The sequence below is a fragment of the Pseudophryne corroboree genome, chromosome 1, assembly GCF_028390025.1.
Source record: "Pseudophryne corroboree isolate aPseCor3 chromosome 1, aPseCor3.hap2, whole genome shotgun sequence".
NCBI lineage: Eukaryota > Metazoa > Chordata > Amphibia > Anura > Myobatrachidae > Pseudophryne > Pseudophryne corroboree.
Genome location: NC_086444.1, coordinates 560,186,615 through 560,199,724, shown reverse-complemented (window position 1 = coordinate 560,199,724; position 13,110 = coordinate 560,186,615). Strand labels below are relative to the sequence as shown.

Genomic DNA, 13,110 nt, shown 5'->3' with positions numbered 1-13,110 from the left:
ATCAGGAGAAAATACATCCTGTGGGCAGGACAAATCCAGAAGCTGTGTTTGTAGAGAAGACATGCGATCTGCAGTTGTAGAACTTGAAGATATAACCATCACATCTCTACGCTTAGTGAGGAGCCTCTGCGTGAAGGCAGTAATTGCCTGAAGGATTCGCTGAACAGAGGTAGCCATTGGTGAGGCGTTGGTACCAGCCAAGAGGGAATACAGTAGCCAGATGGCGGTGGCTAGCACACCACCAAAGCTTGCTAGCAGACTGCAATATGTCCAACAGCAGGAGATATCAGGCAGACGATCACTGAAGCAGGAAACAGCAAGGCAATATAGCCACAGTAACAGTAATGTGAAGCTTGTGAGGCTTTATCCACTGGAGTCGCAAGAAGATCTGTGCCACAGCTGAGAAGGACACCAACAACAAGGCGGCAGCCCGCGTCCAGCACGCCCCAAACACCGCAGCAGATGGGTGGGAGTCGGAGTGAAGACAAAGGCAGGAGTCGCTCACAGTATCTCTGAGGATGTAGACAGGAGGCAGCTCTCAGGTAAGTATAACGTCCCAGAACAGCCACGGGAGCTAGAGACAGGGACACCGAGCCCCAGGGAAAGCAGACCGGGCCATGGAGGACTCCGGAAAGCAGGCAGAGAGGCACTGCACAAGAGCTCACTGTAGAGCCCCGTTAATCAAACAATATCCTGCTACTATACCCAGTGTAGTGGAGAAACTGCCAAGATAAACAGGATCTGTAAAGGATAGAGGTGGGAGAGCCGGTAACGTGCTCCCTACACCTAGCTATTTCAGGCAACGCCCCTCTAGAAGGTTCATTCTTACTTCAAGCTTACTACAGTTATTGTGCAGAAAAAGTTCATGTCTGTAACTCCATCTCAAGTATTTAAGACTGTTTGGGGGAGATGTACTAAGCCTTGAAAAGTGATAAAGTGGAGAGTGTTAAGGGGGGTACTCACGGAGAGATCCATGCTTAAAATCTAAGCAATCTGACTAGATTGCTTAGATTTTAAGAACAGATCACTAGTGTGTACCCCCCTCAGCGATAGCGATGCGCGGCCCCGCACATCGCTATCGCCGGTGCTAGATTGGCCTGCATGCAGGCCCATCTAGCACGTCGCTCATTTCACACCCAGGGTGAAATGAGCGGCGCCCCTTCCTCCCCCACATCGCGCTGTGCTGAGCGGCGGGAGAGATGTGTGCTGAGCGGTTCACTCAGCACACATCTCTCCCGTCTATATGGGCCTTTCAGTTCCTAATTGCCATGTCACAGGCTTTGTTTCAAAAATGACAGGAGCTGAATGGCCGGCAGTTTATCACTCTCCACTTTATCACTTTTTAAGTTTTAGTACATCTGGCCCTTTATGTGAAGTGTTGAGAAATGCATATTAAACCAATGATGAACATATACAATTCTGTATATTAATAAAAACACAGCGCTTGCAAACCACCAAAAACTGTTTGAATATATATATATATATATATATATATATATATATATATATATATATATATATTCAAACACCCACAGAAGATTCCTGCGTCTCCCACCGGTGGTACTGTCCCACCAAATGTAATCTATATGGAAGAAATAGTATGCACTATCAAGGGAGCGCTGGAACCTTATTGGATTTAAATGTGTTTAGTTTATTTATACTCCAATTTACAACATAAGACATAAAACCATCTATATAAATTCATGTATAAAAATACTACGATCCACATACAATAACTCATAAAAAATTGCCCTTAAAGTTCATTTGTAAATAATGTCCGTAAATTATCTTTTATATACTTAGTAACAATTGTTACTCTTGGACAACCGTCTCTTTAAGAAAGCCGGGATACAAAGTTGCAGTCATTAATTATAGCCACTTGGTGAGATTGATAAAATTGACAGGGGGAGAGCGCTGTGTATTCAACTGTCCACAGCGGTATGCTACGACCCCAAATTGTATATTGCAGTATTGTGTTTCTTTAGCCGGAATAAGGATTTAAAGTTGATAATTTCAATCACTTATGAGCTTTTTGCTGCTGACAGGGGGAGTCCGCTGTATTAGATTTTAGCCGCAGCGATACACTCCACCCCTGTGCTGTCTAGCCGCAATAGTTGTCGCAGGTTACTCACGGCTGTAGCGGCTCTGAAATGAACAGGGTGCGGACCTCCTTAGCTCGGTCCCGCTAAAGCCTTTACCCTGTTTGAAGGCTCTCCGGCAGTCAGAGAAGGTAAATAGTAACAGGCAGCAGGATGCAGGTGCTGGTACCTTCCTTCACCAGCACCTGCATCCTGCAACCCCTCCGCTGACGGCAAAGTTCCCACCATTGAAACTAATGGAGCGGCTTTGCGATGCACTGTCTGACAGCTCAGACAGTGCACAGCCAATCAGGTGAGCGCCACGGAAGTAGCGCTTCCTGATTGGCTGAAGGGACTAAAGGGACAAGAGTCACGTGATGTCCCGGTATTCGTGGAAAGGGGTCTCATGTGTCAGCATGGGACCCCTTTCAGTCCGGTGGATCGGTGTTCGTTTTCTTTTTTTGCCAAGTCCGTGGATTTATCTCTGGACCCTGGTTGAGGTGAGTATATTGAACTTTTCTTTTCAGGTATCCGTGGATTCTACATGGAGAAGAGGACCGATGTCGGCGTGTGAACATAGGTAAGTATGTGTGTGTCGGCAGTATGTAATAAAGTTTTACTTGTCACGGTGTCTGTGTACTGTTTTTATTTGGGTATTTTTTTTCCAGTAGAACTACAGGTACCAGCGGGCCCGTTTTTCTCCCGCATGCTGGTACTTGTGGTTCTCCAAGTACCAGCTTGCGGGGGAGGCTTGCTGGGACTTGTAGTTCTTCTGGAAAAAAACAATATTCTGTCATTTTACTCAAGGCTATCAGCCTCCCATCCGCAGCCAATGGATGGGGGGGACAGCCTCGGGCTTCACCCCTGGCCCTTGGGTGGCTGGGGGGGGGACCCCTTGATTGAAGGGGTCCCCACTCCCCCAGGGTACCCCGGCCAGGGGTGACTAGTTGGATATTTAATGCCACGGCCGCAGGGCACGGCATAAAAGTGACCCCCGGCTGTGGCATTATCTGTCCAGCTAGTGGAGCCCGATGCTGGTGTGAAAAATACGGGGGACCCCTACTCGTTTTGTCCCCCGTATTTTTTGCACCAGCACCAGGCGCAGAGCCCGGTGCTGGTTTTAAAAATATGGGGGATCCCTTGTCAATTTTTCCCCTGCATTTTTAGAACCAGGACCAGCTCGAAGAGCCCGAGGCTGGTTATGCTTTGGAGGGGGGACCCTACGCCATTTTTTCCCGTTTTTTCCCGATTTTTAAAATCGCGGCAAAATCCGTCAAATCGGCCGTTTTTCGCCCGCGGGAATGTCGAATCCGTTTTTCATTGAATATGGTGAATTCCGGCAGCCACCTGCCGGAATTCACCTGTCGAATTGTGTCGAATTAAAAAACGGCGATAATTTGCCGCGATTCGACGTGAATTGCATATACCCCATGGAATTGATAGGCTCCACTGTAAGTAGGCAACTGGCTCTTCATAATTCAGGAATTGAAAAGTCATATAATCATTCTTTAAGACCGTAACAAATGTGAGGCTCACTGTTTGTTTTTGTTTTTTTCTTTTATGCAACTTTTAGGTATGTTTTTTTCCTGGACCCCTGCAAGCTGGACTTAATAAACCGAAAGATAAAGTCTGTAGCTTTGTGTGTATCTGAGTGTCCGCAGGAAGAATTGAAGACACTGGCTGATGTGAAAAAATTTGCTGAAATTAATGGTAAGTGTGCAAGACCATGTAACTTATGTGACATGCAAGATTATTGTACAGCACCTATAGATATCCTACAATATCTATTTTGTGATTCTCACCGACCATACAGATGTGTCCTTTTACGTCCTTGCTACAGTCATACTAAACAGCCCTTAAAGTTGCGACATGCCATGGCATGCATTTATTTCTGTGAAAATGCATCTTAGTAGCAAAGGACGCTCAAGCAAATCCTGCTGATTACAATGATATGCAGCTTGCCTATATTCTATGTATAATTGCGGCTGTATCTGCATCCGAAATGCCAGGTTACAGTGTTTTCCAGTAGCATAGCATTTTGTATGCAAATACAGTTGCAGTCACACACAGACTATAGGCATGCTGCATATTTTAATCAGCAGAAGCTGCTCGTGTGTCATACTTTGTGACTAAGACGCATTTTCGCGGGAAAAAAAAAGCACTTGTGCTATGTGGAACGCGAATTGTAGCGCATGGAGCAAAGATGTAAGAAGACACATCTGTAAGTAACTTTAGTGATGAAACAAATTTGGGACTTTCAGTAAAAATATAATCTGATATTCCACATGCTGGTAAGTAACAATTGCAGGAACATATTCTCTTTCAGTTTCTTAATCCAAATGCTGGGACACATGACTGTTGTTACTATGCACATTGGCATTTCTGTTCCATGTGGAATAACTAGAAATTTCAAGAATGGACAAATTCCAAAACCACTGTACCAATTAACAAATGTGCCTAAAAAGTCACTGATAGAACCTAATTTCTCTAACGTCCTTGAGGATGCTGGGACTCCGTAAGGACCATGGGGAATAGACGGGCTCCGCAGGAGATAGGGCACTTTAAGAAAGCTTTGGACTCTGGGTGTGCACTGGCTCCTCCCTCTATGCCCCTCCTCCAGACCTCAGTTTTACACTGTGCCCAGAGCAAGATGGGTGCACTGCAGAGAGCTCTCCAGAGTTCTCTGCCTAGAAGCATTTTTGTTTGGATTTTTTTTTTCTACCTTTTACTACTTTTTCACAGGGAGCACTGCTGGCAACAGGCTCCCTGCGTCGAGGGACTGAGGAGAGAGGAGCAGACCTTCTTGTCAAAGAGAGGCTCTGCTTCCTCGGCTACTGGACACCATTAGCTCCAGAGGGGGGGAACGCAGGTTCTTACTGGGCGTCCACCCCCGGAGCCGCGCCGCCGTTCTCCTCACAGAGCTAGAAGTACAGAAGACAGAAGTAGTCAGGCGGCAGAAGCCTTCAGCTTCACTGAGGTAACGCGCAGCACTGCAGCTGTGCGTCATTGCTTCCATACACCTCACATATTCCGGTCACTGTAAGGGTGCAGGGCGCAGGGTGGGGGGGGGGCGCCCTGGGCAGCAATATAAACCTCTGCATGGCAAAAAGACTATATACATGTACAGGTGGGCTCTGTACATGTATATAAAAGAGCCCCCGCCATATTTTACTAAGTTTGAGCGGGACAGAAGCCCGCCGCCGAGGGGGCAGGGCTTCTCCCTCAGCACTCACCAGCGCCATTTTCTCTCCACAGCACTGCTGAGAGGAAGCTCCCCGGACTCTCCCCTGCTTACACACGGTGAAAGGGTGCTTAAAAGAGAGTGGGGGCGCGCACATAATTGGCGGTTTACATATTGTACAGCGCTGCTGGGGAAAAACATTTTGTGTTGGTCTCCAGGGTTATTGCGCTGGGGTGTGTGCTGGCATACTCGCTCTCTCTGTCTCTCCAAAGGGCCTTGACAGGGATACTGTCTTCAGGAAAGGGGTTCCCTGTGTGTGTGTGAAGTGTGTCGGTACGCGTGTGTCGACATGTTTGACGAGGAAGGCCTGCTTAATGTGGAGGGGGAGTGCTTGAGTGTCATGTCGCCGTCGGCAACGCCGACACCGGAATGGGTGGATATGCTGAATGTCTTGAATGCAAATGTCAATCTATTGCATAAAAGATTAGACAAGGCAGAAGCTAGGGATCAGTCAGGTAGCCAGTCCATGCTTGTCCCTGGGGCGCCAGGTCCTTCGGGGTCTCAGAAGCACACCATATCCCAGATCGATGACACAGATACCGACACAGATACTGACTCGAGTGTCGACTATAAAGATGCAAAATTACAGCCGAAGGTGGCTAAGGGTATACGGTACATAATTATTGCCATTAAAGAGGTTTTGCATATTAATGAGGAACCCCCTGTCCCTGACACGAGGGTACACATGTATAAAGGGAAAAAGCCAGAAGTCACTTTTCCATCCTCATTTGAATTAAGTGACTTGTGCGAAAAGGCTTGGGAATCTCCGGATAGGAGACCACAAGTTCCCAAAAGGATTCTCATGGCGTATCCTTTTCCACAAACTGATAGGATACGCTGGGAATCTTCGCCAAAAGTTGACAAGGCGCTGACACGTTTGTCCAAAAAGGTGGCACTGCCTTCTCAGGATACGGCTTCCCTCAAGGAACCTGCTGATCACAGGCAGGAAATTACCTTAAAGCACATTTACAATCATTCCGGTACTATTGCTCGACCGGCTATGGCGTCTGCCTGGGTTTGTAGTGCGGTTGTGGCATGGGCAGATTCCTTATCTACGGAAATTGACACCTTCGATAAGGACGCCATTCAAATGACCATAGAGCATATCAGAGATGCTTCCTTGTATATGAGGGATGCTCAGAGAGACATTTGTTTATTAAGCTCCAGAATAAATGCTATGTCTATTTCTCTATCGTCCTAGTGGATGCTGGGGTTCCTGAAAGGACCATGGGGAATAGCGGCTCCGCAGGAGACAGGGCACAAAAAGTAAACCTTTTCCAGATCAGGTGGTGTGCACTGGCTCCTCCCCCTATGACCCTCCTCCAGACTCCAGTTAGATTTTTGTGCCCGGCCGAGAAGGGTGCAATCTAGGTGGCTCTCCTAAAGAGCTGCTTAGAAAAAGTTTAGCTAGGTTTTTTATTTTACAGTGATTCCTGCTGGCAACAGGATCACTGCAGCGAGGGACTGAGGGGAGAAGGAGTCAACTCACCTGCGTGCAGGATGGATTGGCTTCTTGGCTACTGGACATCAAGCTCCAGAGGGACGATCACAGGTACAGCCTGGATGGTCACCGGAGCCGCGCCGCCGGCCCCCTTGCAGATGCTGAAGTCAGAAGAGGTCCAGAATCGGCGGCTGAAGACTCCTGCAGTCTTCTAAAGGTAGCGCACAGCACTGCAGCTGTGCGCCATTTTCCTCTCAGCACACTTCACACGCGGTCACTGAGGGTGCAGGGCGCTGGGGGGGGGCGCCCTGGGAGGCAAATGTAACCTATATAAAGGCTAAAAATACCTCACATATAGCCCTAGAGGCTATATGGAGATATTTAACCCCTGCCTGATTTCTCTAAATAGCGGGAGACGAGCCCGCCAGAAAAGGGGCGGGGCCTATCTCCTCAGCACACGGCGCCATTTCCTCTCACAGCTCCGCTGGTCAGGACGGCTCCCAAGTCTCTTCCCTGCACTGCACTACAGAAACAGGGTAAAACAGAGAGGGGGGGGCAAATTTATGGCGATATTTTGATATAACAAAGCAGCTATAAGGGAGCACTTATTATAAGGCTATCCCTGATATATATATAGCGCTTTTGGTGTGTGCTGGCAAACTCTCCCTCTGTCTCCCCAAAGGGCTAGTGGGTCCTGTCTTCGTTAGGAGCATTCCCTGTGTGTCTGCTGTGTCGGTACGTGTGTGTCGACATGTATGAGGACGATATTGGTGTGGAGGCGGAGCAATTGCCAAATATGAGGATGTCACCCCCTAGGGAGTCGACACCAGAATGGATGCCTTTATTTATGGAACTACGGGATAGTGTCAACACGCTAAAGCAGTCGTTTGACGACATGAGGCGGCCGGACAATCAATTAGTGCCTGTCCAGGCGACTCAAACACCGTCAGGGGCTGTGAAACGCCCTTTGCCTCAGTCGGTCGACACAGACCCAGACGCAGGCACTGACTCCAGTGGTGACGGTGACGAATCAACCGTATTTTCCAGTAGGGCCATACGTTATATGATTTTGGCAATGAAGGAGGCGTTACATTTAGCTGATACTACAGGTACCACTAAACAGGGTATTATGTGGGGTGTGAAAAAACTACCTATAGTTTTTCCTGAATCAGAAGAATTAAATGACGTGTGTAATGAAGCGTGGGTTGCCCCTGATAAAAAGCTGATAATTTCAAAGAAATTATTGGCATTATACCCTTTCCCGCCAGAGGTTAGGGAGCGCTGGGAAACACCTCCTAGGGTGGACAAGGCGCTAACACGCTTATCTAAACAAGTGGCGTTACCCTCTCCTGAGACGGCCGCACTTAAAGATCCATCAGATAGGAGGATGGAAAATATCCAAAAAAGTATATACACACATGCAGGTGTTATACTACGACCAGCTGTAGCGACTGCCTGGATGGGCAGTGCTGGGGTAGTTTGGTCAGAGTCCCTGATTGAAAATATTGATACCCTGGACAGGGACAATATTTTACTGTCGTTAGAACAAATAAAGGATGCATTTCTTTATATGCGTGATGCACAGAGGGATATCTGCACACTGGCATCACGGGTAAGTGCTATGTCCATTTCGGCCAGAAGAGCTTTATGGACGCGACAGTGGACAGGCGATGCGGATTCAAAACGGCATATGGAAGTTTTGCCGTATAAAGGGGAGGAGTTATTTGGAGTCGGTCTATCAGATTTGGTGGCCACGGCTACAGCCGGGAAATCCACCTTTCTACCTCAAGTCACTCCCCAACAGAAAAAGGCACCGACTTTTCAACCGCAGCCCTTTCGTTCCTTTAAAAATAAGAGAGCAAAGGGCTATTCATATCTGCCACGAGGCAGAGGTCGAGGGAAGAGACAGCAACACGCAGCTCCTTCCCAGGAACAGAAGCCCTCCCCGGCTTCTACAAAAGCCTCAGCATGACGCTGGGGCTTCTCAAGCGGACTCGGGGACGGTGGGCGGTCGTCTCAAGAATTTCAGCGCGCAGTGGGCTCACTCGCAGGTAGATCCCTGGATCCTGCAGATAATATCTCAGGGGTACAGGTTGGAACTAGAGACGGATCCACCTCGCCGTTTCCTGAAGTCTGCTTTACCAACGTCCCCCTCCGACAGGGTGACGGTCTTGGAAGCCATTCACAAGCTGTACTCTCAGCAGGTGATAGTCAAGGTACCCCTTTTACAACAAGGAAAGGGGTATTATTCCACTCTATTTGTGGTACCGAAGCCGGATGGCTCGGTAAGACCTATTCTAAATCTGAAATCCTTGAACCTGTACATAAAGAAGTTCAAGTTCAAGATGGAGTCACTCAGAGCAGTGATAGCGAACCTGGAAGAAGGGGACTTTATGGTATCCTTGGACATCAAGGATGCGTATCTCCACGTTCCAATTTACCCCTCACACCAGGGGTACCTCAGGTTCGTCGTACAGAACTGTCACTATCAGTTTCAGACGCTGCCGTTCGGATTGTCCACGGCACCTCGGGTCTTTACCAAGGTAATGGCCGAGATGATGATTCTTCTTCGAAGAAAAGGCGTATTAATTATCCCATACTTGGACGATCTCCTAATAAGGGCAAGGTCCAGAGAACAGCTAGAGATGGGATTAGCACTGTCTCAAGAAGTGCTAAAACAGCACGGGTGGATTCTGAATATTCCAAAATCCCAGTTAATGCCGACAACTCGTCTGCTGTTCCTAGGGATGATTCTGGACACGGTTCAGAAAAAGGTTTTTCTCCCGGAGGAAAAAGCCAAGGAGTTATCCGAGCTTGTCAGGAACCTCCTAAAACCAGGAAAGGTGTCTGTACATCAATGCACAAGAGTCCTGGGAAAAATGGTGGCTTCTTAAGAAGCAATTCCATTCGGCAGATTCCACGCAAGAATTTTCCAAAGGGATCTGTTGGACAAATGGTCAGGGTCGCATCTTCAGATGCACCTACGGATAACCCTGTCTCCAAGGACAAGGGTGTCTCTTCTGTGGTGGTTGCAGAGTCCTCATCTATTGGAGGGCCGCAGATTCGACATACAGGATTGGATCCTGGTGACCACGGACGCCAGCCTGAGAGGCTGGGGAGCAGTCACACAAGGAAGAAACTTCCAGGGAGTATGGACGAGTCTGGAAACGTCTCTTCACATAAACATTCTGGAACTAAGAGCAATATACAATGCTCTAAGCCAGGCAGAACCTCTGCTTCAGGGAAAACCGGTGTTGATCCAGTCGGACAACATCACGGCAGTCGCCCATGTGAACAGACAGGGCGGCACAAGAAGCAGGAGTGCAATGGCAGAAGCTGCAAGGATTCTTCGCTGGGCAGAGAATCATGTGATAGCACTGTCAGCAGTGTTCATCCCGGGAGTGGACAACTGGGAAGCAGACTTCCTCAGCAGACACGATCTTCACCCGGGAGAGTGGGGACTTCATCCAGAAGTCTTCCACATGCTGGTAACCCGTTGGGAAAGACCAATGGTGGACATGATGGCGTCTCGCCTCAACAAAAAACTGGACAGGTATTGCGCCAGGTCAAGAGATCCGCAGGCAATAGCTGTGGACGCGCTGGTAACGCCTTGGGTGTACCAGTCGGTGTATGTGTTTCCTCCTCTGCCTCTCATACCAAAAGTATTGAGAATTATACGGCAAAGAGGCGTAAGAACGATACTAGTGGTTCCGGATTGGCCAAGAAGGACTTGGTACCCGGAACTTCAAGAGATGATCACGGAAGATCCGTGGCCTCTACCTCTAAGGAGGGACTTGCTTCAGCAGGGTCCCTGTCTGTTTCAAGACTTACCGCGGCTGCGTTTGACGGCATGGCGGTTGAACGCCGGATCCTAAAGGAAAAAGGCATGCCGGAAGAAGTCATTCCTACTTTGATTAAAGCAAGGAAGGAAGTAACCGTGCAACATTATCACCGAATTTGGCGAAAATATGTTGCGTGGTGCGAAGATCGGAGTGCTCCGACGGAGGAATTTCAACTGGGTCGATTCCTACATTTCCTGCAATCAGGATTGTCTATGGGTCTCAAATTGGGATCTATTAAGGTTCAAATTTCGGCCCTGTCGATTTTCTTTCAAAAAGAATTGGCTTCAGTCCCTGAAGTCCTGACCTTTGTTAAGGGAGTGCTGCATATACAGCCTCCTGTGGTGCCTCCAGTGGCACCGTGGGATCTCAATGTGGTTTTGGACTTTCTAAAATCTCATTGGTTTGAACCACTAAATAAGGTGGATTTGAAATATCTCACTTGGAAAGTGACCATGCTTCTAGCCCTGGCTTCTGCCAGGAGAGTATCAGAATTGGCAGCTTTATCTTACAAAAGCCCATATCTGATTTTCCATTCGGACAGGGCAGAACTGCGGACTCGTCCGCATTTTCTCCCTAAGGTGGTGTCAGCATTTCATCTGAACCAGCCTATTGTAGTGCCTGCGGCTACAAGTGACTTGGAGGACTCCAAGTTACTGGACGTTGTCAGAGCATTAAAAATATATATTGCAAGGACAGCTGGAGTCAGAAAATCTGACTCGTTGTTTATATTGTATGCACCCAACAAGATGGGTGCTCCTGCGTCTAAGCAGACGATTGCTCGTTGGATCTGTAGCACAATCCAACTTGCACATTCTGTGGCAGGCCTGCCACAGCCTAAATCTGTAAAGGCCCACTCCACAAGGAAGGTGGGCTCATCTTGGGCGGCTGCCCGAGGGGTCTCGGCATTACAACTTTGCCGAGCAGCTACGTGGTCAGGGGAGAACACGTTTGTAAAATTTTACAAATTTGATACTCTGGCTAAGGAGGACCTGGAGTTCTCTCATTCGGTGCTGCAGAGTCATCCGCACTCTCCCGCCCGTTTGGGAGCTTTGGTATAATCCCCATGGTCCTTTCAGGAACCCCAGCATCCACTAGGACGATAGAGAAAATAAGATTTTACTTACCGATAAATCTATTTCTCGGAGTCCGTAGTGGATGCTGGGCGCCCATCCCAAGTGCGGATTATCTGCATAAATTGTACATAGTTATTGTTAACTAATTCGGGTTATTGTTGAAGGAAGCCATCTTTCAGAGGCTCCGCTGTTATCATACTGTTAACTGGGTTTAGATCACAGGTTGTACGGTGTGATTGGTGTGGCTGGTATGAGTCTTACCCGGGATTCAAAATCCTCCCTTATTGTGTACGCTCGTCCGGGCACAGTACCTAACTGGAGTCTGGAGGAGGGTCATAGGGGGAGGAGCCAGTGCACACCACCTGATCTGGAAAAGCTTTACTTTTTGTGCCCTGTCTCCTGCGGAGCCGCTATTCCCCATGGTCCTTTCAGGAACCCCAGCATCCACTACGGACTCCGAGAAATAGATTTATCGGTAAGTAAAATCTTATTTTCTGCTAGGCGGCTCTTGTGGACCCGACAGTAGACGGGAGCTGCCGATTCAAAGCGGCATATGGAGTCGTTGCCTTACAAAGGGGTGGAGTTGTTTGGAGACGGCCTCTCGGATCTTGTCTCTACGGCTACGGCTGGTAAGTCAAATTTCTTACCTTATGTCCCCCCGCAGCATACAAAAAAGGTACCTCATTATCAAATGCAGTCCTTTCGTTCCAATAAAAACAAGAAGGTACGTGGATCATCCTTTGTTGCCAGAGGGAAAGGCAGGGGAAAAAAGTTGCACACAGCTAGTTCCCAAGAGCAGAAGTCCTCCCCTGCGTCTGCAAAGTCCACCGCATGACGCTGGGGCTTTCCGAGGGGAGGCAGATCTGGTGGGGGCTCGTCTTCGGTTTTTCAGCCACGTCTGGGTTCACTCGCAGGTGGATCCCTGGGCATTAGAGATTGTTTCTCAGGGATACAGGCTGGAATTCGAAGACTTGCCTCCTCGCCGATTTTTCACATCGGCTCTGCCGGCTTCCCCGTCAGAGAGGGAGATAGTGTTGGCAGCAATCCAAAAATTGTATATTCAACAGGTGATTGTCACAGTTCCTCATCTCCAGCAAAGAGAGGGATATTACTCAACCCTGTTTGTGGTCCTGAAACCGGACGGTTCGGTCAGACCCATTTTAAACCTGAAATCTCTGAACCTGTACTTGAAGAGGTTCAAGTTCAAAATGGAATCACTCAGGGCGGTCATCGCCAGCCTGGAGGGGGGGGGATTGGATGGTGTCCCTGGACATAAAGGATGCTTACCTTCATGTTCCGATATTCCCCCCGCATCAGGCGTTCCTGAGATTTGCAGTGCAGGACTGTCACTACCAATTTCAGACGTTGCCGTTTGGGCTTTCCACGGCCCCGAGAATTTTCACCAAGGTAATGGCGGAAATGATGGTGCTCCTGC

General features: G+C 48.5%; 1 protein-coding gene across 1 annotated transcript in view; it reads left to right on the top strand.

Annotated features, from left to right (window-relative positions):
- SLC44A1 (solute carrier family 44 member 1) overlaps positions 1-13,110 on the top strand; it is a 297,913-nt gene that overhangs the window by 141,260 nt on the left and 143,543 nt on the right. The window contains exon 4 of the mRNA XM_063914149.1: positions 3,652-3,788. Within this exon, the coding sequence (XP_063770219.1) occupies positions 3,652-3,788 (137 nt within the window). The remainder of the gene's footprint in view (positions 1-3,651; positions 3,789-13,110) is intronic.